The following is a 25,000-nucleotide window of genomic DNA, read 5'->3' as shown; positions in this document are numbered from 1 at the left end:
AACAAGGCGTAGAGACCAAACATCTTTTCAATATCAACTTATTTGAGAAGAAATAGGGAATTATTTAAGAAAATTGCAAGGGTGCCAATATATTTGGCTGCAACTATATCTATACAGTATATTCTAATGGCACTTTCTATATCATTTTCATGGGTACACTTTTTTACTCACAATTATGTGTGAATGAGTGTGTAAACCCGTTATAAATGTGCCGAGGGTATTATACATGTGCCCAGGGTATTATACATGTGCCCAGGGTATTATAAATGTGCCCAGGGTATTATAAATGTGCCCAGGGTATTATAAATGTGCCCAGGGTATTATAAATGTGCCCAGGGTATTATACATGTGCCCAGGGTATTATAAATGTGCCCAGGGTATTATAAATGTGCCCAGGGTATTATAAATGTGCCCAGGGTATTATAAATGTGCCCAGGGTATTATACATGTGCCCAGGGTATTATAAATGTGCCCAGGGTATTATAAATGTGCCCAGGGTATTATAAATGTGCCCAGGTGTGCAGTCGCCTCCACTGGAATGGTTAATGAAGTACCTGTTTGTCCATCACATGGCAAAGTTGGGCGGAAACAACGCAAAAAGATCAGGAACCACGTTCAGTGGCCAAACGTCGTCAAAACTTGCAGATAGAAATGCATGAATAGAGGCGACGTGATTCCTTATTCTACATGTCAGAGTGGCATGTTTGTTCTACTTAACATATTTATATCTGAATGTTCCAAAACGTCCAGATAAATTTGTCCCTGGGCAAATCAAGGACGTCGCGGCGGGCATGCGCGTTCCTTCAGCGCTGGGAAAGTTTTCCTGCAAATTGAGCGGAGCAGAGAACACTGCGGAGCAGCACAATGCATTGGCTTGAGTGAGGAGGCAAGCAACAGAGAACGAAATAAAACAATACGTTTTTCATTGAAGTTTACAACAATAAATATGGATTTGTAAAATACGTTTTGGCAATAACTTTGTAAAGTTGGATATCGCATCATAACGCACTGTAAGTAGCATATGGTTTTGTTTTTAGGGATTTTGTTGCAGGAAAAAATTGGAAATAACCATGAGAGGATTACGATTAACCGGGGAATTGCAAGGCATTCTAGGGTAATTATAAAGTCATTTAGCCTACATTTCATTGAGAAAAAACATGTGCAGAGATTTAATTTAAAACATCCAGGTGGCTGAGTGTTTTAAATGAAAGTCTATTTTGGGAACTGACACCGTTTAGGCTAAACTTGACGTGTTTGTTTTGGGCGTGTCCACAGAAAACTAGTCCTCTAACCTAAGGCTTGCTACTCTTCTTTCCTCCTTGATTTAAACCACCAGGCTTTGCGGTGCGAAGTGGAACAACTAACTTGGCATTGATCAAGCGCCTCAGTACCCCAGTGTTGTCATCCATGCAAAGAATACCAAATGACGAGGCCCACATGTTGACATTTATGATTGATTAATTTTTATATTTTCAATCAGATGAAATAGAACATGCACTTGAAACATGTATGACTCATTTGTGTAATTGCAGGTTCGGTCTAAACTTTCCAATGGGTGTGTGACGCTTATTGCTACATTTCGAAGTCTGTTTAATATTCGTGACTGGACGTGTCTTATCTAATCATAATCTAGTAATATTATACCCGAGAAATGTAGGGACCTTTTTGTTAACTCTATAACGTGTGTGTCTGAGAGAGATGATAATCTGTTTCAATATACCTCTCTCCTTCGGATGTCTACATTTGCAATGATTAGAAGGAAATGCAACAGGCATTTGTGGAGGTGTGGACTTGAGGCACGCATCAGGGTGAACCCCCCCCCCCTCTCTCCCCCAGTACTTTCCCCAACACCTTGAACTTCCTATGAGAGTGTAACCGAACTGGAGAGTGTAACCTAACTGGAGAGTGTAACCTAACTGGAGAGTGTAACCTAATTGTTACCAAACTGGAGAGTGTAACCTAGCTGGAGAGTGTAACCTAACTGGAGAGTGTAACCTAACTGTTACCATACTGGAGTGTGTAACCTAACTGGAGAGTGTAACCTAACTGTTACCAAACTGGAGAGTGTAACCTAACTGTTACCAAACTGGAGAGTGTAACCTAACTGGAGAGTGTAACCTAACTGTTACCAAACTGGAGAGTGTAACCTAACTGGAGAGTGTAACCTAACTGTTACCAAACTGGAGAGTGTAACCTAACTGGAGAGTGTAACCTAACTGTTACCAAACTGGAGAGTGTTACCTAACTGGAGAGTGTAACCAACCTGGAGAGTGTAACCGACCTGGAGAGTGTAACCTAACTGTTACCAAACTGGAGAGTGTAACCTAACTGGAGAGTGTAACCTAACTGTTACCAAACTGGAGAGTGTAACCTAACTGGAGAGTGTAACCTAACTGGAGAGTGTAACCTAACTGTTACCAAACTGGAGAGTGTAACCTAACTGGAGAGTGTAACCTACCTGTTACCATACTGGAGAGTGTAACCTACCTGTTACCAAACTGGAGAGTGTAACCTAACTGTTACCAAACTGGAGAGTGTAACCTAACTGGAGAGTGTAACCTAACTGAAGAGTGTAACCTAACTGTTACCAAACTGGAGAGTGTAACCTACCTGGAGAGTGTAACCGAATTGTTACCATACTGGAGAGTGTAACCTAACCGTTACCAAACTGGAGAGTGTAACCTACCTGGAGAGTGTAACCTAACTGGAGAGTGTAACCTAACTGTTACCATACTGGAGAGTGTAACCTAAGTGTTACCAAACTGGAGAGTGTAACCTACCTGGAGAGTGTAACCTACCTGGAGAGTGTAACCTAACTGGAGAGTGTAACCTAACCGTTACCAAACTGGAGAGTGTAACCTAAGTGTTACCATACTGGAGAGTGTAACCTAACCGTTACCAAACTGGAGAGTGTAACCTAACTGGAGAGTGTAACCTAACTGGAGAGTGTAACCTAACCGTTACCAAACTGGAGAGTGTAACCTACCTGGAGAGTGTAACCTAACTGGAGAGTGTAACCGAATTGTTACCATACTGGAGAGTGTAACCGAATTGTTACCATACTGGAGAGTGTAACCTAAGTGTTACCAAACTGGAGAGTGTAACCTAACTGGAGAGTGTAACCTAAATGTTACCATACTGGAGAGTGTAACCTAACTGGAGAGTGTAACCTAACTGTTACCATACTGGAGAGTGTAACCTAACTGGAGAGTGTAACCTAACTGGAGAGTGTAACCTAACTGTTACCATACTGGAGAGTGTAACCTAACTGGAGAGTGTAACCTAACTGGAGAGTGTAACCTACCTGGAGAGTGTAACCTAACTGGAGAGTGTAACCTAACTGTTACCAAACTGGAGAGTGTAACCTAACTGGAGAGTGTAACCTAACTGTTACCAAACTGGAGAGTGTAACCTAACTGGAGAGTGTAACCTAACTGTTACCAAACTGGAGAGTGTAACCTAACTGGAGAGTGTAACCTAACTGGAGAGTGTAACCTAACTGTTACCAAACTGGAGAGTGTAACCTAACTGGAGAGCGTAACCTAACTGTTACCAAACTGGAGAGTGTAACCTAACTGGAGAGTGTAACCAACCTGGAGAGTGTAACCTAACTGTTACCAAACTGGAGAGTGTAACCTAACTGTTACCAAACTGGAGAGTGTAACCTAACTGGAGAGTGTAACCTACCTGATACCATACTGGAGAGTGTAACCTAACTGTTACCAAACTGGAGAGTGTAACCTAACTGGAGAGTGTAACCTACCTGGAGAGTGTAACCGAATTGTTACCATACTGGAGAGTGTAACCTAACTGTTACCAAACTGGAGAGTGTAACCTACCTGGAGAGTGTAACCTAACTGTTACCATACTGGAGAGTGTAACCTAACTGGAGAGTGTAACCTAACTGGAGAGTGTAACCTAACTGGAGAGTGTAACCTAACTGTTACCAAACTGGAGAGTGTAACCTAACTGGAGAGTGGAACCTAACTGTTACCAAACTGGAGAGTGTAACCTAACTGGAGAGTGTAACCTAACTGTTACCAAACTGGAGAGTGTAACCTAACTGGAGAGTGTAACCTAACTGGAGAGTGTAACCTAACTGTTACCAAACTGGAGAGTGTAACCTAACTGGAGAGTGTAACCTAACTGTTACCAAACTGGAGAGTGTAACCTAACTGGAGAGTGTAACCAACCTGGAGAGTGTAACCGACCTGGAGAGTGTAACCCCCCCCCCTCTCTCTCCCCCAGTACTTTCCCCAATACCATGAACCTCCTATGAGAGTGTAACCGAACTGGAGAGTGTAACCGACCTGGAGAGTGTAACCGACCTGGAGAGTGTAACCGACCTGGAGAGAGTAACCGACCTGGAGAGTGTAACCAAACTGGAGACTGTAACCCCCCCTCTCTCTCTCCCCCAGTACTTTCCCCAATACCATGAACTTCCTATGAGAGTGTAACCGAACTGGAGAGTGTAACCGACCTGGAGAGTGTAACCGACCTGGAGAGTGTAAACTAACTGTTACCATACTGGAGAGTGTAACCTAACTGGAGAGTGTAACCTAACTGTTAACATACTGGAGAGTGTAACCTAACTGGAGAGTGTAACCTAACTGGAGAGTGTAACCTAACTGTTACCAAACTGGAGAGTGTAACCTAACTGGAGAGTGGAACCTAACTGTTACCAAACTGGAGAGTGTAACCTAACTGGAGAGTGTAACCTAACTGGAGATTGTAACCAACCTGGAGAGTGTAACCGACCTGGAGAGTGTAACCTAAATGGAGAGTGTAACCTAACTGGAGAGTGGAACCTAATTGTAACCGACTTGGAGAGTGTAACCGAACTGGAGAGTGTAACCAAACTGGAGACTGTAACCCCCCCTCTCTCTCTCCCCCAGTACTTTCCCCAATACCATGAACTTCCTATGAGAGTGTAACCGACCTGGAGAGTGTAACCGACCTGGAGAGTGTAACCGACCTGGAGAGTGTAACCGACCTGGAGAGTGTAACCGACCTGGAGAGTGTAACCGACCTGGAGAGTGTAACCTAACTGGAGAGTGTAACCGACCTGGAGAGTGTAACCTAACTGTTACCAAACTGGAGAGTGTAACCTACCTGGAGAGTGTAACCTACCTGGAGAGTGTAACCGACCTGGAGAGTGTAACCGACCTGGAGAGTGTAACCGACCTGGAGAGTGTAACCTAACTGGAGAGTGTAACCTAACTGGAGAGTGTAACCTAACTGTTACCAAACTGGAGAGTGTAACCTACCTGGAGAGTGTAAACTAACTGTTACCATACTGGAGAGTGTAACCTAACTGGAGAGTGTAACCTAACTGTTACCATACTGGAGAGTGTAACCTAACTGGAGAGTGTAACCTAACTGGAGAGTGTAACCTAACTGTTACCAAACTGGAGAGTGTAACCTAACTGGAGAGTGTAACCTAACTGTTACCAAACTGGAGAGTGTAACCTACCTGGAGAGTGTAACCGACCTGGAGAGTGTAACCGACCTGGAGAGTGTAACCTAACTGGAGAGTGTAACCTAACTGGAGAGTGTAACCTAACTGTTACCAAACTGGAGAGTGTAACCTACCTGGAGAGTGTAAACTAACTGTTACCATACTGGAGAGTGTAACCTAACTGGAGAGTGTAACCTAACTGTTACCATACTGGAGAGTGTAACCTAACTGGAGAGTGTAACCTAACTGGAGAGTGTAACCTAACTGTTACCAAACTGGAGAGTGTAACCTAACTGGAGAGTGGAACCTAACTGTTACCAAACTGGAGAGCGTAACCTAACTGGAGAGTGTAACCTAACTGTTACCAAACTGGAGAGTGTAACCTACCTGGAGAGTGTAACCTACCTGGAGAGTGTAACCGACCTGGAGAGTGTAACCTAACTGTTACCAAACTGGAGAGTGTAACCTACCTGGAGAGTGTAAACTAACTGTTACCATACTGGAGAGTGTAACCTAACTGGAGAGTGTAACCTAACTGTTACCATACTGGAGAGTGTAACCTAACTGGAGAGTGTAACCTAACTGGAGAGTGTAACCTAACTGTTACCAAACTGGAGAGTGTAACCTAACTGGAGAGTGGAACCTAACTGTTACCAAACTGGAGAGCGTAACCTAACTGGAGAGTGTAACCTAACTGTTACCAAACTGGAGAGTGTAACCTAACTGGAGAGTGTAACCTAACTGTTACCAAACTGGAGAGTGTAACCTAACTGGAGAGTGTAACCTAACTGTTACCAAACTGGAGAGTGTAACCTAACTGGAGAGTGTAACCTAACTGGAGAGTGTAACCAACCTGGAGAGTGTAACCGACCTGGAGAGTGTAACCTAACTGTTACCAAACTGGAGAGTGTAACCTAACTGGAGAGTGTAACCTAACTGGAGAGTGTAACCTAACTGTTACCAAACTGGAGAGTGTAACCTAACTGGAGAGTGTAACCTACCTGTTACCATACTGGAGAGTGTAACCTAACTGTTACCAAACTGGAGAGTGTAACCTAACTGGAGAGTGTAACCTAACTGGAGAGTGTAACCTACCTGGAGAGTGTAACCTACCTGGAGAGTGTAACCGAATTGTTACCATACTGGAGAGTGTAACCTAACTGTTACCAAACTGGAGAGTGTAACCTACCTGGAGAGTGTAACCGACCTGGAGAGTGTAACCTAACTGTTACCAAACTGGAGAGTGTAACCGACCTGGAGAGTGGAACCGACCTGGAGAGTGGAACCGACCTGGAGAGTGGAACCGACCTGGAGAGTGGAACCGACCTGGAGATTGCAACTGACCTGGAGAGTGGAACCGACCTGGAGAGTGTAACCTAACTGTTACCAAACTGGAGAGTGTAACCTAATTGTAACCGACCTGGAGACTGTAACCGACCTGGAGAGTGTAACCGACCTGGAGAGTGTAACCTAACTGGAGAGTGTAACCTAACTTTTACCAAACTGGAGAGTGTAACCGACCTGGAGTGTGTAACCGACCTGGAGAGTGTAAACTAACTGGAGAGTGGAACCTAATTGTAACCGAGTTGGAGAGTGTAACCGAACTGGAGAGTGTAACCAAACTGGAGACTGTAACCTCCCCCCCTCTCTCTCCCCCAGTACTTTCCTCAATACCATGAACTTCCTATGAGAGTGTAACCGAACTGGAGAGTGTAACCGAACTGGAGAGTGTAACCTAACTGGAGAGTGTAACCGACCTGGAGAGTGTAACCGACCTGGAGAGTGTAACCGACCTGGAGATTGTAACCGACCTGGAGAGTGTAACCTAACTGGAGATTGTAACCGACCTGGAGAGTGTAACCTAACTGGAGAGTGTAACCTAACTGTTACCAAACTGGAGAGTGTAACCTAAATGGAGAGTGTAACCTAACTGGAGAGTGTAACCTAACTGTTACCAAACTGGAGAGTGTAACCTAAATGGAGAGTGTAACCTAACTGGAGAGTGTAACCTAACTTTTACCAAACTGGAGAGTGTAACCGACCTGGAGAGTGTAACCTAACTGGAGATTGTAACCGACCTGGAGAGTGTAACATAACTGTAACATAACTGTTACCAAACTGGAGAGTGTAACCGACCTGGAGAGTGTAACCGACCTGGAGAGTGTAACCTAAATGGAGAGTGTAACCTAATTGTAACCGACTTGGAGAGTGTAACCGAACTGGAGACTGTAACCCCCCCTCTCTCTCTCCCCCAGTACTTTCCCCAATACCATGAACTTCCTATGAGAGTGTAACCGAACTGGAGAGTGTAACCGACCTGGAGAGTGTAACCGAACTGGAGAGTGTAACCGACCTGGAGAGTGTAACCGACCTGGAGAGTGTAACCGACCTGGAGAGTATTTCCGACCTGGAGAGTGTAACCTAATTGTAACCTACCTGGAGAGTGTAACCTACCTGGAGAGTGTAACCTAATTGTAACCTACCTGGAGAGTGTAACCTACCTGGAGAGTGTAACTTAAATGTAGAGTGTAACCTAAATGTAGAGTGTAACCTAAATGTAGAGTGTAACCGACATGGAGAGTGTAACCTAATTGTAACCTACCTGGAGAGTGTAACCTACCTGGAGATTGTAACCTAGCTGGAGAGTGTAACCTACCTGGAGAGTGTAACCGAACTGGAGAGTGTAACCTAATTGTAACCGACCTGGAGAGTGTAACCTACCTGGAGAGTGGAATCTAAATGTAGAATGTAACCTAACTGGAGAGCGTAACCCAGCTGGAGAGTGTAACCTAACTTTTACCAAACTGGAGAGTGTAACCGACCTGGAGAGTGTAACCGACCTGGAGAGTGTAACCGACCTGGAGAGTGTAACCTAACTGGAGAGTGTAACCTAACTGGAGAGTGTAACCTAACTGTTACCAAACTGGAGAGTGTAACCTACCTGGAGAGTGTAAACTAACTGTTACCATACTGGAGAGTGTAACCTAACTGGAGAGTGTAACCTAACTGTTACCATACTGGAGAGTGTAACCTAACTGGAGAGTGTAACCTAACTGGAGAGTGTAACCTAACTGTTACCAAACTGGAGAGTGTAACCTAACTGGAGAGTGGAACCTAACTGTTACCAAACTGGAGAGCGTAACCTAACTGGAGAGTGTAACCTAACTGTTACCAAACTGGAGAGTGTAACCTACCTGGAGAGTGTAACCTACCTGGAGAGTGTAACCGACCTGGAGAGTGTAACCTAACTGTTACCAAACTGGAGAGTGTAACCTACCTGGAGAGTGTAAACTAACTGTTACCATACTGGAGAGTGTAACCTAACTGGAGAGTGTAACCTAACTGTTACCATACTGGAGAGTGTAACCTAACTGGAGAGTGTAACCTAACTGGAGAGTGTAACCTAACTGTTACCAAACTGGAGAGTGTAACCTAACTGGAGAGTGGAACCTAACTGTTACCAAACTGGAGAGCGTAACCTAACTGGAGAGTGTAACCTAACTGTTACCAAACTGGAGAGTGTAACCTAACTGGAGAGTGTAACCTAACTGTTACCAAACTGGAGAGTGTAACCTAACTGGAGAGTGTAACCTAACTGTTACCAAACTGGAGAGTGTAACCTAACTGGAGAGTGTAACCTAACTGGAGAGTGTAACCAACCTGGAGAGTGTAACCGACCTGGAGAGTGTAACCTAACTGTTACCAAACTGGAGAGTGTAACCTAACTGGAGAGTGTAACCTAACTGTTACCAAACTGGAGAGTGTAACCTAACTGGAGAGTGTAACCTACCTGTTACCATACTGGAGAGTGTAACCTAACTGTTACCAAACTGGAGAGTGTAACCTAACTGGAGAGTGTAACCTACCTGGAGAGTGTAACCTACCTGGAGAGTGTAACCGAATTGTTACCATACTGGAGAGTGTAACCTAACTGTTACCAAACTGGAGAGTGTAACCTACCTGGAGAGTGTAACCGACCTGGAGAGTGTAACCTAACTGTTACCAAACTGGAGAGTGTAACCGACCTGGAGAGTGTAACCGACCTGGAGAGTGTAACCGACCTGGAGAGTGGAACCGACCTGGAGAGTGGAACCGACCTGGAGATTGCAACCGACCTGGAGAGTGGAACCGACCTGGAGAGTGTAACCTAACTGTTACCAAACTGGAGAGTGTAACCTAATTGTAACCGACCTGGAGACTGTAACCGACCTGGAGAGTGTAACCGACCTGGAGAGTGTAACCTAACTGGAGAGTGTAACCTAACTTTTACCAAACTGGAGAGTGTAACCGACCTGGAGTGTGTAACCGACCTGGAGAGTGTAAACTAACTGGAGAGTGGAACCTAATTGTAACCGAGTTGGAGAGTGTAACCGAACTGGAGAGTGTAACCAAACTGGAGACTGTAACCTCCCCCCCTCTCTCTCCCCCAGTACTTTCCTCAATACCATGAACTTCCTATGAGAGTGTAACCGAACTGGAGAGTGTAACCTAACTGGAGAGTGTAACCGACCTGGAGAGTGTAACCGACCTGGAGAGTGTAACCGACCTGGAGATTGTAACCGACCTGGAGAGTGTAACCTAACTGGAGATTGTAACCGACCTGGAGAGTGTAACCTAACTGGAGAGTGTAACCTAACTGTTACCAAACTGGAGAGTGTAACCTAAATGGAGAGTGTAACCTAACTGGAGAGTGTAACCTAACTGTTACCAAACTGGAGAGTGTAACCTAAATGGAGAGTGTAACCTAACTGGAGAGTGTAACCTAAGTTTTACCAAACTGGAGAGTGTAACCGACCTGGAGAGTGTAACCTAACTGGAGATTGTAACCGACCTGGAGAGTGTAACATAACTGTTACCAAACTGGAGAGTGTAACCGACCTGGAGAGTGTAACCTAACTGGAGATTGTAACCGACCTGGAGAGTGTAACATAACTGTTACCAAACTGGAGAGTGTAACCGACCTGGAGAGTGTAACCGACCTGGAGAGTGTAACCTAAATGGAGAGTGTAACCTAATTGTAACCGACTTGGAGAGTGTAACCGAACTGGAGACTGTAACCCCCCCTCTCTCTCTCCCCCAGTACTTTCCCCAATACCATGAACTTCCTATGAGAGTGTAACCGAACTGGAGAGTGTAACCGACCTGGAGAGTGTAACCGAACTGGAGAGTGTAACCGACCTGGAGAGTGTAACCGACCTGGAGAGTGTAACCGACCTGGAGAGTATTTCCGACCTGGAGAGTGTAACCTAATTGTAACCTACCTGGAGAGTGTAACCTACCTGGAGAGTGTAACCTAATTGTAACCTACCTGGAGAGTGTAACCTACCTGGAGAGTGTAACTTAAATGTAGAGTGTAACCTAAATGTAGAGTGTAACCTAAATGTAGAGTGTAACCGACATGGAGAGTGTAACCTAATTGTAACCTACCTGGAGAGTGTAACCTACCTGGAGATTGTAACCTAGCTGGAGAGTGTAACCTACCTGGAGAGTGTAACCGAACTGGAGAGTGTAACCTAATTGTAACCGACCTGGAGAGTGTAACCTACCTGGAGAGTGGAATCTAAATGTAGAATGTAACCTAACTGGAGAGCGTAACCCAGCTGGAGAGTGTAACCTAACTTTTACCAAACTGGAGAGTGTAACCGACCTGGAGAGTGTAACCGACCTGGAGAGTGTAACCTAACTGGAGAGTGTAACCTAACTGTTACCAAACTGGAGAGTGTAACCGACCTGGGGAGTGTAACCTAACTGGAGAGTGTAACCTAACTGTTACCAAACTGGAGAGTGTAACCGACCTGGGGAGTGTAACCTAACTGGAGAGTGTAACCTAACTGTTACCAAACTGGAGAGTGTAACCGACCTGGGGAGTGTAACCTAACTGGAGAGTGTAACCTAACTGTTACCAAACTGGAGAGTGTAACCGACCTGGGGAGTGTAACCTAACTGGAGAGTGTAACCTAACTGTTACCAAACTGGAGAGTGTAACCGACCTGGGGAGTGTAACCTAACTGGAGAGTGTAACCTAACTGTTACCAAACTGGAGAGTGGAACCGACCTGGAGAGTGTAACCTAACTGGATAGTGTAAACTAACTGGAGAGTGGAACCTAATTGTAACTGACTTGGAGAGTGTAACCGAACTGGAGAGTGGAACCAAACTGGAGACTGTAACCGACCTGGAGAGTGTAACCTAATTGGAACCTACCTGGAGAGCGTAACCTAACTGGAGAGCGAGCGTAACCAACCTGGAGAGTGTAACCTAATTGTAACCGACCTGGAGAGTGTAACCTAGCTGGAGAGTGTAACCTAGCTGGAGAGTGTAACCGACCTGGAGAGTGTAACCGACCTGGAGAGTGTAACCTAACTGGAGAGTGTAACCTACCTGGAGAGTGTAACCGAACTGGAGAGTGTAACCGAACTGGAGAGTGTAACCGACCTAGAGAGTGTAACCGACCTGGAGAGTGTAACCTAACCTGGAGAGTGTAACCTAACCTGAGAGTGTAACCTAACCTGAGAGTGTAACCTAACTGGAGAGTGTAACCTACCTGGAGAGTGTAACCTACCTGGAGAGTGTAACCTACCTGGAGAGTGTAACCTACCTGGAGAGTGTAACCTACCTGGAGAGTGTAACCGAACTGGAGAGTGTAACCGACCTGGAGAGTGTAACCTACCTAGAGAGTGTAACCTAACCTGGAGAGTGTAACCTAACCTGAGAGTGTAACCTAACTGGAGAGTGTAACCTAACTGGAGAGTGTAACCTAACCTGAGAGTGTAACCTAACTGGAGAGTGTAGCCTAACTGGAGAGTGTAACCTAACCTGGAGAGTGTAACCTAACTGGAGAGTGTAACCTACCTGGAGAGTGTAACCTACCTGGAGAGTGTAACCTACCTGGAGAGTGTAACCTACCTGGAGAGTGTAACCGAACTGGAGAGTGTAACCTAACTGGAGAGTGTAACCGACCTGGAGAGTGTAACCTACCTAGAGAGTGTAACCTAACCTGGAGAGTGTAACCTAACCTGAGAGTGTAACCTAACTGGAGAGTGTAACCTAACTGGAGAGTGTAACCTAACCTGAGAGTGTAACCTAACTGGAGAGTGTAGCCTAACTGGAGAGTGTAACCTAACCTGGAGAGTGTAACCTAACCTGAGAGTGTAACCTAACTGGAGAGTGTAACCTAACTGGAGAGTGTAACCTAACTGGAGGTTATATATTCCAGGCAATGTAACAGCCAGTTAGATCCGCTGTAGAGATATAACAGGCATAACCATGCTGCTAATTAAAGGACTAGTCAGGTGTCTGTATTAGTAGCTCTCGGGCCAGCACACTGGAATTTGAAATATAAACCATAAATATCGGTCTTTGCCTTGTATAGTTTTCTTTTCTTTTTTATTTATAAAGAATACAGACTGATAAGAAATACTTTATTATTTGCAAATGTGTTTTGTCAATCACCATACACAACACAAGTTACATAGTTTCCAAATGCCATCGATTGATGTAGGCTGAGGCTCAACCTTTTACATCAGGCAATCACAATGAGTGACAATGGAACACTTCGCTTCCGAATCCCAGAGCACATCTAGTGTCGCTGTAAATGTCTGGTAACTAAAAGACATGCCTAGTGAAATAAAACAATACATAGGAACTAAAAGATATGAACACGTTTAATGTCAAGCCCAGGACTAGACCAGACTAGACAGGGCCTCTATGTATAATGTGTGTCTGTCTCTCTGTCTTTTAAATAAGCCATGTGATCGTGGAGACTGGGTGAAATGCTTCATTACATTGTCTGATACCAGCGTGGCCTATACTGCCATTAGCATAATCAAGATGTGGCATGAGAGGTATTCTTAGGTATGTATGTCAATGTCTGAACTTTACTGAGAGTTGATTTCCCTGTGTTGTTGTTTTCCTAGATTGGAGAGACTGAGACTTGCACCACTGTGAGAAGAAACTAGAGAAGAGGACACAACTTGGATGAGTAGAGACATTAAAGCTACTAGCCGCCATACCTTACATCTCAATATCCATCTATCTATGTTGAACACTGGCTATCTGCAATGCTAGTCCACAACCAGTCCCATTCCTAAACCCTAGTTGAGCCCTATCCTAACTCCCAACCTTCCTCCATGCTCTTCAACCAGTCCTAAACCCTAGTTGAGCCCTGTCCTAACTCCCAACCTTCCTCCATGCTCTTCAACCAGTCCTAAACCCTAGTTGAGCCCTGTCCTAACTCCCAACCTTCCTCCATGCTCTTCAACCAGTCCTAAACCCTAGTTGAGCCCTATCCTAACTCCCAACTAGCAACTATGCTCCTCAACCAGTCCTAAACCCTAGTTGAGCCCTGTCCTAACTCCCAACTAGCCTCTATGCTCCTCAACCAGTCCTAAACCCTAGTTGAGCCCTATCCTAACTCCCAACTAGCCTCTATGCTCTTCAACCAGTCCTAATCCCTAGTTGAGCCCTGTCCTAACTCCCAACTAGTCTCTATGCTCCTCAACCAGTCCTAAACCCTAGTTGAGCCCTATCCTAACTCCCAACTAGCCTCTATGCTCTTCAACCAGTCCTAAACCCTAGTTGAGCCCTATCCTAACTCCCAACTAGCCTCTATGCTTATCAACCTCACCGTGTCCGTCAAGGAGTCCCGTGCCTTTCATGGAACGCCACCCGCCAGCCCTCGCGGTGTTGCACCCCTCGTCTTGGAAGTGACAGCTATGGACACCCTTCCTGGCCTTACCTCTGCTCCCCTAACCCAAACCCCTCCGCCCCCTCCTCCACCCCCTCCTCCGCCCCCACCTCCCTCCACCACCTGCTCCTCTCCTCTGACCCGTATGGACTCGGCCCATCGCAGCCGGCTGAGGAAACTGAACTGGGAGCAGATCCCTAAGGAGAAGGTGGAGGGGAGGAAGAGTGTCTGGAGTGGAGCGGCTACGGAGGAGGAAGAGTTCCCTATAGACCTCCACTCTCTGGATGAGCTGTTTGGACAGAAGGACAGTAAACCTCAGGACAGAGCCAGGAGTTTGAGACGCAGGTCTGTGCTGATGCGATGCAGTTCACCCCAGGACAACACCACAGATAAGGTGAGATAGTTAGGAGAGGACAGGGCTGGAGATGGGTGGGAGAGGACAGGGCTGGAGATGGGTGGGAGAGGCTGAGAGGGCTGGAGATGGGTGGGAGAGATGGGTGGGGATTGGTGGGGGAGAGGGTGAGAGGGTGAGAGGGGCTAGGGATGGGTGGGAGAGGATGAGAGGGTTGGAGATGGGTGGGAGAGATGGGTGGGGATTGGTGGGGAGAGGGTGAGAGGGGCTAGGAATGGGTGGGGAGAGGGCTGGGGATGGGTGGGGAGAGGGCTGGGGATGGGTGGGGAGAGGGCTGGGGATGGGTGGGGATGGGTGGGGAGAGGGCTGGGGATGGGTGGGGATGGGTGGGGAGAGGGCTGGGGATGGGTGGGGATGGGTGGGGAGAGGGCTGGGGATGGGTGGGGGAGAGGGATGGGAGAGACAGCACCAGAGACAAGGTATGGGATCGGAGTGCAGTATGAGTTACTGCCAGTCTGTCTCCATTCAGCAGTGGTATGTTGTTGCTGTGCCAAGACAACAGCATGCTGGCTAGAGGCAGCCACTGACTGGCACAGAGGCTAGGTGTAGTTTAAACTGCCAGGTAGCCTATATTGACGGAATGTGTTGTCTGTAAAGTTGAAAGAGATACTGTGGAAAGATACTGCAAATACCACACAGGAGGTTGGTGGCACCTTAATTGGGGAGGACGGGCTCGTAGCTATGACTGGAGTGGAATAAGTGGAACGATATCAAACACATGGTTTCCATCCGTGCCGTACCAGCCATTATTATGAGCCGTCCTCCCCTCAGCAGCCTCCACTGATATACAGGTAGACTACCAACTATTATTCCACCTTGATAGTATCTGACATGTTCTCTGCATCTGTGTTTGCAGGTCTCACTACTGGACTCCAAACGCAGTATGAATGTTGGAATATTTCTACGACAGTTTAAGACGTAAGGATCTACTACCATTTCCTCAGCACAATCTTTCATTTATTTTTGTTGTTGTTGTTGTAATAAATAGAAGGTCCTAGAGAGTACGTGGTGCTCTGGTATCAGAGGTCAACACCATGAATCAGAAAAGCTATTAGAGTCTGTAAGGAGGGGATAGGATAGCACCCAGGGGAACAACCCTTCAACCTAGAGAGGATGAGCATTTGTCAAGGAGTGGGAAGTGTGTCTGTGTGCAAGTGTGAAGACGCGGGGTGGGGGGGGTTGGGGGGTTGTCGAAGTATGAGGGGACAATGGGTGTCAAGAAGGTGACAGGTGCCTAGGAGATGGCATCCTGCCTTAGCAGCAGGACTGTAGGGGAGCGCAGGGTGGGTGGGGGGTCAGATGGTGACCCAGGGGGTCAAAGTTGACACCTGCTCAGACCCTCAAGGAGAGCTGCCCTCCAGTAGAGGCAGTCAGGCATAAGGGGCTATGTGGGACACACTGGTAGTCCTCTTCCTCTACTCTGTAGTTTATGATTCTGGAAATGACTTTGAAAACAACTAGTTGTGCTTTTCTATACCTTGATGTTTTCACTTTAAATTTAGGGAGAGTTTAGATGTCAGGTGGATCGGGGGACAGTTTGGAAGTAATGTCTCTTTGTTGATGCTGCAGATATGGTTGGTGTCTGTGTGTGTGTGCTTTTTTTCTTTTTTTTGTCAAATGTGTCTCGTGTCGTCGACAGAGAGGATCAAGTCTGTCTATCAGCCGATGGTCCCCTATAGCTCGAGAGCACCATGCCTTCTCCACAGTCTACTTCCTCATTGCTCTAGCCTGCCACAAGGGACCACTGAACTCACTGGGAGTCTGGTCTGCATCATGTTAGCTCCTCTCTCATTCTGTCCTGAACCACTGGGAGTCTGGTCTGCATCATGTTAGCTCCTCTCTCATTCTGTCCTGAACTACTGGGAGTCTGGTCTGCATCATGTTATCTCCCCTCTCATTCTGTCCTGAGGAACCACTGGGAGTCTGGTCTGCATCATGTTATCTCCCCTCTCATTCTGTCCTGAGGAACCACTGGGAGTCTGGTCTGCATCATGTTATCTCCCCTCTCATTCTGTCCTGAGGAACCACTGGGAGTCTGGTCTGCATCATGTCATCTCCCCTCTCATTCTGTCCTGAGGAACCACTGGGAGTCTGGTCTGCATCATGTTAGCTCCTCTCTCATTCTGTCCTGAGGAACCACTGGGAGTCTGGTCTGCATCATGTTAGCTCCTCTCTCATTCTTTCCTGAACTACTGGGAGTCTGGTCTGCATCATGTTATCTCCCCTCTCATTCTGTCCTGAGGAACCACTGGGAGTCTGGTCTGCATCATGTTATCTCCCCTCTCATTCTGTCCTGAGGAACCACTGGGAGTCTGGTCTGCATCATGTTATCTCCCCTCTCATTCTGTCCTGAGGAACCACTGGGAGTCTGGTCTGCATCATGTTATCTCCCCTCTCATACTGTCCTGAGGAACCACTGGGAGTCTGGTCTGCATCATGTTATCTCCCCTCTCATACTGTCCTGAGGAACCACTGGGAGTCTGGTCTGCATCATGTTATCTCCCCTCTCATACTGTCCTGAACCACTGGGAGTCTGGTCTGCATCATGTTATCTCCCCTCTCATTCTGTCCTGAACCACTGGGAGTCTGGTCTGCATCATGTTATCTCCCCTCTCATTCTGTCCTGAGGAACCACTGGGAGTCTGGTCTGCATCATGTTATCTCCCCTCTCATTCTGTCCTGAGGAACCACTGGGAGTCTGGTCTGCATCATGTTATCTCCCCTCTCATACTGTCCTGAGGAACCACTGGGAGTCTGGTCTGCATCATGTTATCTCCCCTCTCATACTGTCCTGAGGAACCACTGGGAGTCTGGTCTGCATCATGTTATCTCCCCTCTCATACTGTCCTGAACCACTGGGAGTCTGGTCTGCATCATGTTATCTCCCCTCTCATACTGTCCTGAATCACTGGGAGTCTGGTCTGCATCATGTTATCTCCCCTCTCATACTGTCCTGAACCACTGGGAGTTTGGTCTGTATCATGTTATCTCCCCTCTCATGCTGTACAGAAGTTAACACACTTTATTAAAACTACACGGCATGTAGAAATGTTAAAACTGCTAATTAATGTTCACGAAACAAGGTCTTGTACATGCTAGAACACTACAGAAGATATCGATAGGTTCTAGCTTGGTATGCTAACTGTTCTTGCTGAGGTTACAGCTGAAGACAACATCATTTCACTACCCCAGTACCTTGTTTGTGATAAAACCATAACTGGAAATATTGTCACCAAAATGTTTATTCATTCACTTCGTTTCCCCCGCCTCTCCCAGTTCACATCCACTTTGATGGAGCATCAAATGGACTTTGTGTGTGAATGACGTAATGGGTCTTAAAGAGAAGAGATTGCTTCTTCAATGCAAATGATGTTGATCAGTACAATACAATGAGTGCTCAATGGAAGGTACTGTGAACAGTTTTACATCTGTAGCCAAAACAAGCTGAATAACTCGATGCATGTGCACACACTTATTGAATAATATGTATTGTGAATAGGCCTAGGTTACAAATAGGCCCAGGATACATCTTGATTCACCACAGTTTATCAATAGAGATTTACCATTCAAATACATGATTACCATTATGTTGTTATGTGGTTAGATTGGGAGAGAAAAACATTCACATTGCCTGTATAATTGATTCATTAATGCATACATCAAAACAATTATAATGTAATAATATTAAACGCAATAGATCTGTCTGGATCAAGTGCCATTCTGTGACTTATATGTATAATAATATGTATTATTTGTTTATTTTTGCCGTGTAATCTTTTTGATATCGACTATCGTGTTACTAAATCTGGTATTGAACTAATGATTCTAGTATTGTGGCAACACTAGTGGGTATGACGGTAGCTACGAGGCGATGGCTCCATGCAGAGCAGGTATGTTGTCATGCGTGTACAGTACACAGAGGTCAGAGATTCAATTGTACCAAATCCTAATTGAAGAGCGCTTTTCTCTTTCTAAACAACATATGCCAGAACATGTAGTTGAAAGCCTTTATGACCACAGAAGAGCCTCTCCTATGAACAGAAGCATTTGACTTCTTACATAGAGCTTGTTTGTCTTGTGTGAGTGTTGTAACAAGGTCCTGTTAGATTTGGGGTGTGGGTGGGAATAGTTTGAACAGATTGGTCCCTTCGTGAGGCACTATGATATTAGTACGTGTACAGTCGTGGCCAAAGGTTTTGAGAATGACACAAATATTAATTTCCACAAAGTTTGCTGCTTCAGTGTCTTTAGATATTTTTGTCAGATGTTACTATGGAATACTGAAGTATAATTACAAGCATTTCATAAGTGTCAAAGGCTTTTATTGACAATTACATGATGTTGATGCAAAGAGTCAATATTTGCAGTGTTTGAACCTTCTTTTTCAAGACCTCTGCAATCTGCCCTGGCATGCTGTCAATTATCTTCTGGGCCACATCCTGACTGATGGCAGCCCATTCTTGCATAATCAATGCTTGGAGTTTGTCAGAATTTGTGGGTTTTTGTTTGTCCACCCGCCTCTTGAGGATTGGCCACAAGTTCTCAATGGGATTCAGGTCTGTGGAGTTTCCTGGCCATGGACCCAAAATATCGATGTTTTGTTCCCCAGGCCACTTATTTATCACTTTTGCCTTATGGTAAGGTGCTTCATCATGCTGGAAAAGGCATTGTTTGTCACCAGACTGTTCCTGGATGGTTGGGAGAAGTTGCTCTCGGAGGATGTGTTGGTACCATTCTTTATTCATGGCTGTGTTCTTAGGCAAAATTGTGAGTGAGCCCACTCCCTTGGCTGAGAAGCAACCCCACACATGAATGGTCTCAGGATGCTTTACTGTTGGCATGACAGGACTGATGGTAGCACTCACCTTGTCTTCTCTGGGCAAGCTTTTTTCCGGAGGCCCCAAACAATCGGAAAGGGGATTCATCAGATTCATCAGAGAAAATGACTTTACCCCAGTCCTCAGCAGACCAGTCCTCAGCAGTCCAATCCCTGTACCTTTTGCAGAATATCAGTCTGTCCCTGATGCTTTTCCTGGAGAGAAGTGGCTTCTTTGCTGCCCTTCTTGACACCAGGCCATCCTCCAAAAGTCTTCGCCTCACAGTGCGTGCAGATGTACTCACACCTGCCTGCTGCCATTCCTGAGCAAGCTCTGTACTGGTGGTGCCCCAAACCCGCAGCTGAATCAACTTTAGGAGACGTCCTAGTGCTTACTGGACTTTCTTGGGCACCCTGAAGCATTCTTCACTGATGTCAACGTTGTGAACAGAGTGCCCCATGGTGGCGGTGGGGTTAGGGTATGGGCAGAAATAAGCTACGGACAACGATCACAGTTGCATTTTATCGATTTTGCAATTTGAATGCACAGAGATACCGTGACGAGATCCTGAAACCCATTGTCGTGTCATTCATCCGCCGCCATCACCTGATGTTTCAGCATGATAATGCACGGCCCCATGTCGCAAGGATCTGTACACAATTCCTGGAAACTGAAAATGTCCCAGTTCTTCCATGGTTTACATATGGTCCAGACATGTCACCCATTGAGCATGTTTGGGATGCTCTGGATTGACGTGTACAACAGCGTGTTCCAGTTCCTATGAATATCCAGCAACTTCATACAGCCATTGAAGAGGAGTGGGACAACATTCCACAGGCCACAATCAACAGCCTGATCAACTCTATGTGAAGGAGATGTTTCGCACTGCATGAGGCAGGTGGTGGTCCCACCAGATACTGACTGGTTTTGTGATCCAAGGCCCTACCTTTTTGTTTTAAGGTATCTGTGACCAACATATGCATATCTGTATCCCCGGTCATGTGATCCATAGATTAGGGCCTAATGAATTAACAGATCTCCTTATGAACTGGAACTCAGTAAAATCTTTGAAATTGTTGCATGTGGCGTTTTTGTATTTTTGTTCTGTGTATGGATGTAATAAGGGAAGGGAAAGAAAGAGTAGGAGAGAGGGAAGTCAGGGAAATATAGTGGGGGGGAGTGGAAAATAAGCGAGAGAGAGAGAAAGTCAGGTAAAGAGGGGTAAGAAGTGGAGGGGTTGAACCACCTGGACTGATTAGTCATTTGGAGGGAGTCAGGCAGATGAAAGGAGAGCGGTATCTCTAATGGACTCCTGGCTCCTGGAGAGGTTGAACCACCTGGACTGATTAGTCATTTGAAGGGAGTCAGGCAGATTAAGGTAATGGACTCCTGGCTCCTGGAGGTCATAATGTCAGGAACTGGCTAGTTTCTGCTCTTTCTCTCTGGTTGTATCTCAACCTCTAAGGACCTGTGTGTGTGTGTGTGTGTGTGTGTGTGTGTGTGTGTGTGTGTGTGTGTGTGTGTGTGTGTGTGTGTGTGTGTGTGTGTGTGTGTGTGTGTGTGTGTGTGTGTGTGTGTGTGTGTGTGTGTGTTTGTTGTAAGCTCCTGTGTTTGCTCAGGGCACATGTCATGCAGTGTTGTGTCACAGCCCCTTTCCCCCAACAGTCAGATAAGAGGGGATAATCTTGACCTACAGTGTGTGTGTGTTTACCAAGCAGAGTGATTAGAGAAAATCAAACCCTTGCTGCCATTCCAGATCCCTGCATGATACCCCCTCCTCCATTCCAGATCCCTGCATGATACCCCCTCCTCCATTCCAGACCCCTACATGATACCCCCTCCTCCATTCCAGACCCCTGCATGATACCCCCTCCTCCAGTCCAGACCCCTACATGATACCCCCTCCTCCATTCCAGACCCCTACATGATACCCCCTCCTCCATTCCAGACCCCTACATGATACCCCCTCCTCCATTCCAGACCCCTACATGATACCCCCTCCTCCATTCCAGACCCCTACATGATACCCCCTCCTCCATTCCAGACCCCTACATGATACCCCCTCCTCCATTCCAGACCCCTACATGATACCCCCTCCTCCATTCCAGACCCCTACATGATACCCCCTCCTCCAGTCCAGACCCCTGCATGATACCCCCTCCTCCATTCCAGACCCCTGCATGATACCCCCTCCTCCATTCCAGACCCCTGCATGATACCCCCTCCTCCATTCCAGACCCCTACATGATACCCCTCCTCCATTCCAGACCCCTACATGATACCCCCTCCTCCATTCCAGACCCCTGCATGATACCCCCTCCTCCATTCCAGACCCCTACATGATACCCCCTCCTCCATTCCAGACCCCTGCATGATACCCCCTCCTCCATTCCAGACCCCTGCATGATACCCCCTCCTCCAGTCCAGACCCCTACATGATACCCCCTCCTCCAGTCCAGACCCCTACATGATACCCCCTCCTCCATTCCAGACCCCTACATGATACCCCCTCCTCCAGTCCAGACCCCTACATGATACCCCCTCCTCCAGTCCAGACCCCTACATGATACCCCTCCTCCATTCCAGACCCCTACATGATACCCCCTCCTCCAGTCCAGACCCCTACATGATACCCCCTCCTCCATTCCAGATCCCTACATGATACCCTCCTTTTCTTCATTTTTAAAATAATTAGTGTTATCTTGAATCACCTCAGTATATCAGTAACTTCCATCCATCTGTGGCTAAAACCACATTTCCCTAAACCCTGCAGACAGTGCAGGTGTGTGTGTGTGTGTGTGTGTGTGTGTGTGTGTGTGTGTGTGTGTGTGCGTGCGTGCGTGCGTGCGTGCGTGTGTGTGAGAGAGAGAGATAAGTCATCCATAGAGCTGATGTGTGTTGTCATGTTTCTACAGGGCTGTCCAGGAGATAGTGGAGGATATCCGGCAGGGGGTCGGGACCCGCTATGGGGCCGAGAAACTGTCCGAGCTCTGCAAACTGCTGCCTGACGTAGACGAGGTAAAGTCTCTGCTCTGTGTCCTCTCCGACACACCGTAGCTCTTACTGCAACAACGCTGACTAGCCTGTAGCCCCCCACTCCTCTCATCATCTGGTTCTCCTTATCCTGATCAACAGTTTGCCATTACATCATCATTGAGAAATGCTTACTGATAATACATGTTGTAAAAGATGTTGCCAATGACTGCGCGTGTTGTATATGGACATGGTTATAAGAATATAGCAGTCATAAGAATCATCCTGGGTGATTGGGGTTTTGACACTGGACTCACCCTGGGGGATGGGGGTTTGACCACTGGACTCACCCTGGGTGATGGGGGTTTGACCACTGGACTCACCCTGGGGGATGGGGGTTTTGACACTGGACTCACCCTGGGGGTTGGGGTTTTGACACTGGACTCACCCTGGGTGATGGGGGTTTGACCACTGGACTCACCCTGGGGGATGGGGGTTTGACACTGGACTCACCCTGGGGGATGGGGGTTTGACCACTGGACTCACCCTGGGTGATGGGGGTTTGACCACTGGACTCACCCTGGGGGATGGGGGTTTTGACACTGGACTCACCCTGGGGGTTGGGGTTTTGACACTGGACTCACCCTGGGTGATGGGGGTTTGACCACTGGACTCACCCTGGGTGATAGGGGTTTGACCACTGGACTCACCCTGGGTGATGAGGGTTTTGCCAGTGGACTCGCCCTGGGTGATGGGGGTTTGACCACTGGACTCACCCTGGGGGATGGGGGTTTGACCACTGGACTCACCCTGGGGGATGTGGGTTTGACCACTGGACTCACCCTGAGTGATGAGAGGTTTTGCCAGTGGACTCTCCCTGGGTGATGGGGGTTTGACCACTGGACTCACCCTGGGGGATGGGGGTTTGACCACTGGACTCACCCTGGGTGATGTGGGTTTTGCCAGTGGACTCACCCTGGGGGATGGGGGTTTGACCACTGGACTCACCCTGGGTGATGGGGGTTTTGCCAGTGGACTCACCCTGGGTGATGGGGGTTTGACCACTGGACTCACCCTGGGTGATAGGGGTTTGACCACTGGACTCACCCTGGGTGATGAGGGTTTTGCCAGTGGACTCGCCCTGGGTGATGGGGGTTTGACCACTGGACTCACCCTGGGGGATGGGGGTTTGACCACTGGACTCACCCTGGGGGATGTGGGTTTGACCACTGGACTCACCCTGAGTGATGAGAGGTTTTGCCAGTGGACTCTCCCTGGGTGATGGGGGTTTGACCACTGGACTCACCCTGGGGGATGGGGGTTTGACCACTGGACTCACCCTGGGTGATGTGGGTTTTGCCAGTGGACTCACCCTGGGGGATGGGGGTTTGACCACTGGACTCACCCTGGGTGATGGGGGTTTTGCCAGTGGACTCGCCCTGGGTGATGGGGGTTTTACCACTGGACTCAACCTGGGTGATGGGGGTTTTTACCACTGGACTCACCCTGGGTGATGAGGTTTTTGACACTGGACTCGCCCTGGGTGATGGGGGGGAGGGGTTACCACTGGACTCACCCTGGTTGATGGGGGGGAGGGGTTACCACTGGACTCACCCTGGTTAATGTGGGGGAGGGGTTACCACTGGACTCACCCTGGGTGATGGGGGGGAGGGGCTACCACTGGACTCAATCAAAGCTCTGAATTCTAAATATTATTTCTGGAGATTCTAAACCTGTGTGGAATTCCCAGTAAAAGTAATGAGGCTTGTAGACAGAACTGACTGATAACTTCTCTATGCTGTCCATCTGGTTATTTTCACAGGAGGCTCGTCTGAAGAGGTTCAAGGCCGAACGCAGTGGGCTTCGGGAGCCTGACCTCTTCATGATTCTGCTAGTGGAAGTCCCCAGGTATACCACTCAACCCTTAGAAATTTCAGCACCTCATGTTTTACAATGATTACAAACCCTGATCCTGAATTTCTAACTATGGTGCAAAATATTCCAATTGATCTGCTTTTCTCAGGGTGACTGTCTATCTCCTCATTTTGCAGTGACCCCTCCCTCCACACACTACTGGTTGATTCACTAGCTTTGCACTGTGCTGATGTGTGTGTCTCTGAGGATCGATTAGGCTCTAACCACTTCCATCCTCCCCCTCCCCCTCTTCCATCCTCCCCCTCTTCTCTCCTCCCCCTCCCTCCTCCCCCTCCCCTTCCCCCTCTTCTCTCCTCCCCCTCCCTCCTCCCCCTCCCCTCATCTTCTACCTCCCCTTTCCCTCATCCTCTCCTCCCCCTCCTCCTCCGCCTCTTCTCTCCTCTACCTCCTCCTACTCCCCCTTCCCTCATCTTCTACCTCCCCTTTCCCTCATCCTCTCCTCCCCCTCACCCTCTTCTCTCCTCTACCTCCTCCTCCCCTCATCCTCTCCTCCCCTCATTCCTCCTCTCCTCTACCTCCTCCCCTTCCTCCTTCTCTCCTCTACCATCTCCTCCTCTCATCCTCTCCTCCCCTCCCCCTCCTCCTCTTCTCTCCTCTATCTCTTCCTCCCCTCATCCTCTCCTCCCCCTCCTCCTCATCCTCTCCTCTACCACCTCCTCTCCTCCCCTCCCCCTCCTCCTCTTCTCTCCTCTATCTCCTCCTCCCCTCATCCTCTCCTCC

The 25,000-nt window shown here is 47.6% G+C and overlaps 1 protein-coding gene across 2 annotated transcripts in view; it reads left to right on the top strand.

Annotated features, from left to right (window-relative positions):
* The first annotated feature begins 633 nt into the window (after positions 1-633).
* The window catches only part of LOC123993677 (FH2 domain-containing protein 1-like), a 43,371-nt gene continuing 19,004 nt past the window's right edge, over positions 634-25,000 (top strand). The window contains exons 1-5 of one of the 2 annotated variants that reach the window (XM_046296060.1): positions 634-1,010; positions 13,374-14,537; positions 15,412-15,473; positions 22,288-22,390; positions 24,168-24,253. In XM_046296060.1, the coding sequence (XP_046152016.1) occupies positions 14,067-14,537; positions 15,412-15,473; positions 22,288-22,390; positions 24,168-24,253 (722 nt within the window). In that variant the 5' untranslated portion in view covers positions 634-1,010; positions 13,374-14,066. Of the gene's footprint in view, positions 1,115-13,373; positions 14,538-15,411; positions 15,474-22,287; positions 22,391-24,167; positions 24,254-25,000 lie in introns of both variants that reach the window. The other variant, XM_046296061.1, reaches the window with a different exon arrangement.

Source organism: Oncorhynchus gorbuscha, linkage group LG13 (genome assembly GCF_021184085.1).
Source record: "Oncorhynchus gorbuscha isolate QuinsamMale2020 ecotype Even-year linkage group LG13, OgorEven_v1.0, whole genome shotgun sequence".
Lineage (NCBI taxonomy): Eukaryota > Metazoa > Chordata > Actinopteri > Salmoniformes > Salmonidae > Oncorhynchus > Oncorhynchus gorbuscha.
Note: the sequence above shows the minus strand (reverse complement) of the source record. Positions and strands in the feature narration are given on the sequence as shown.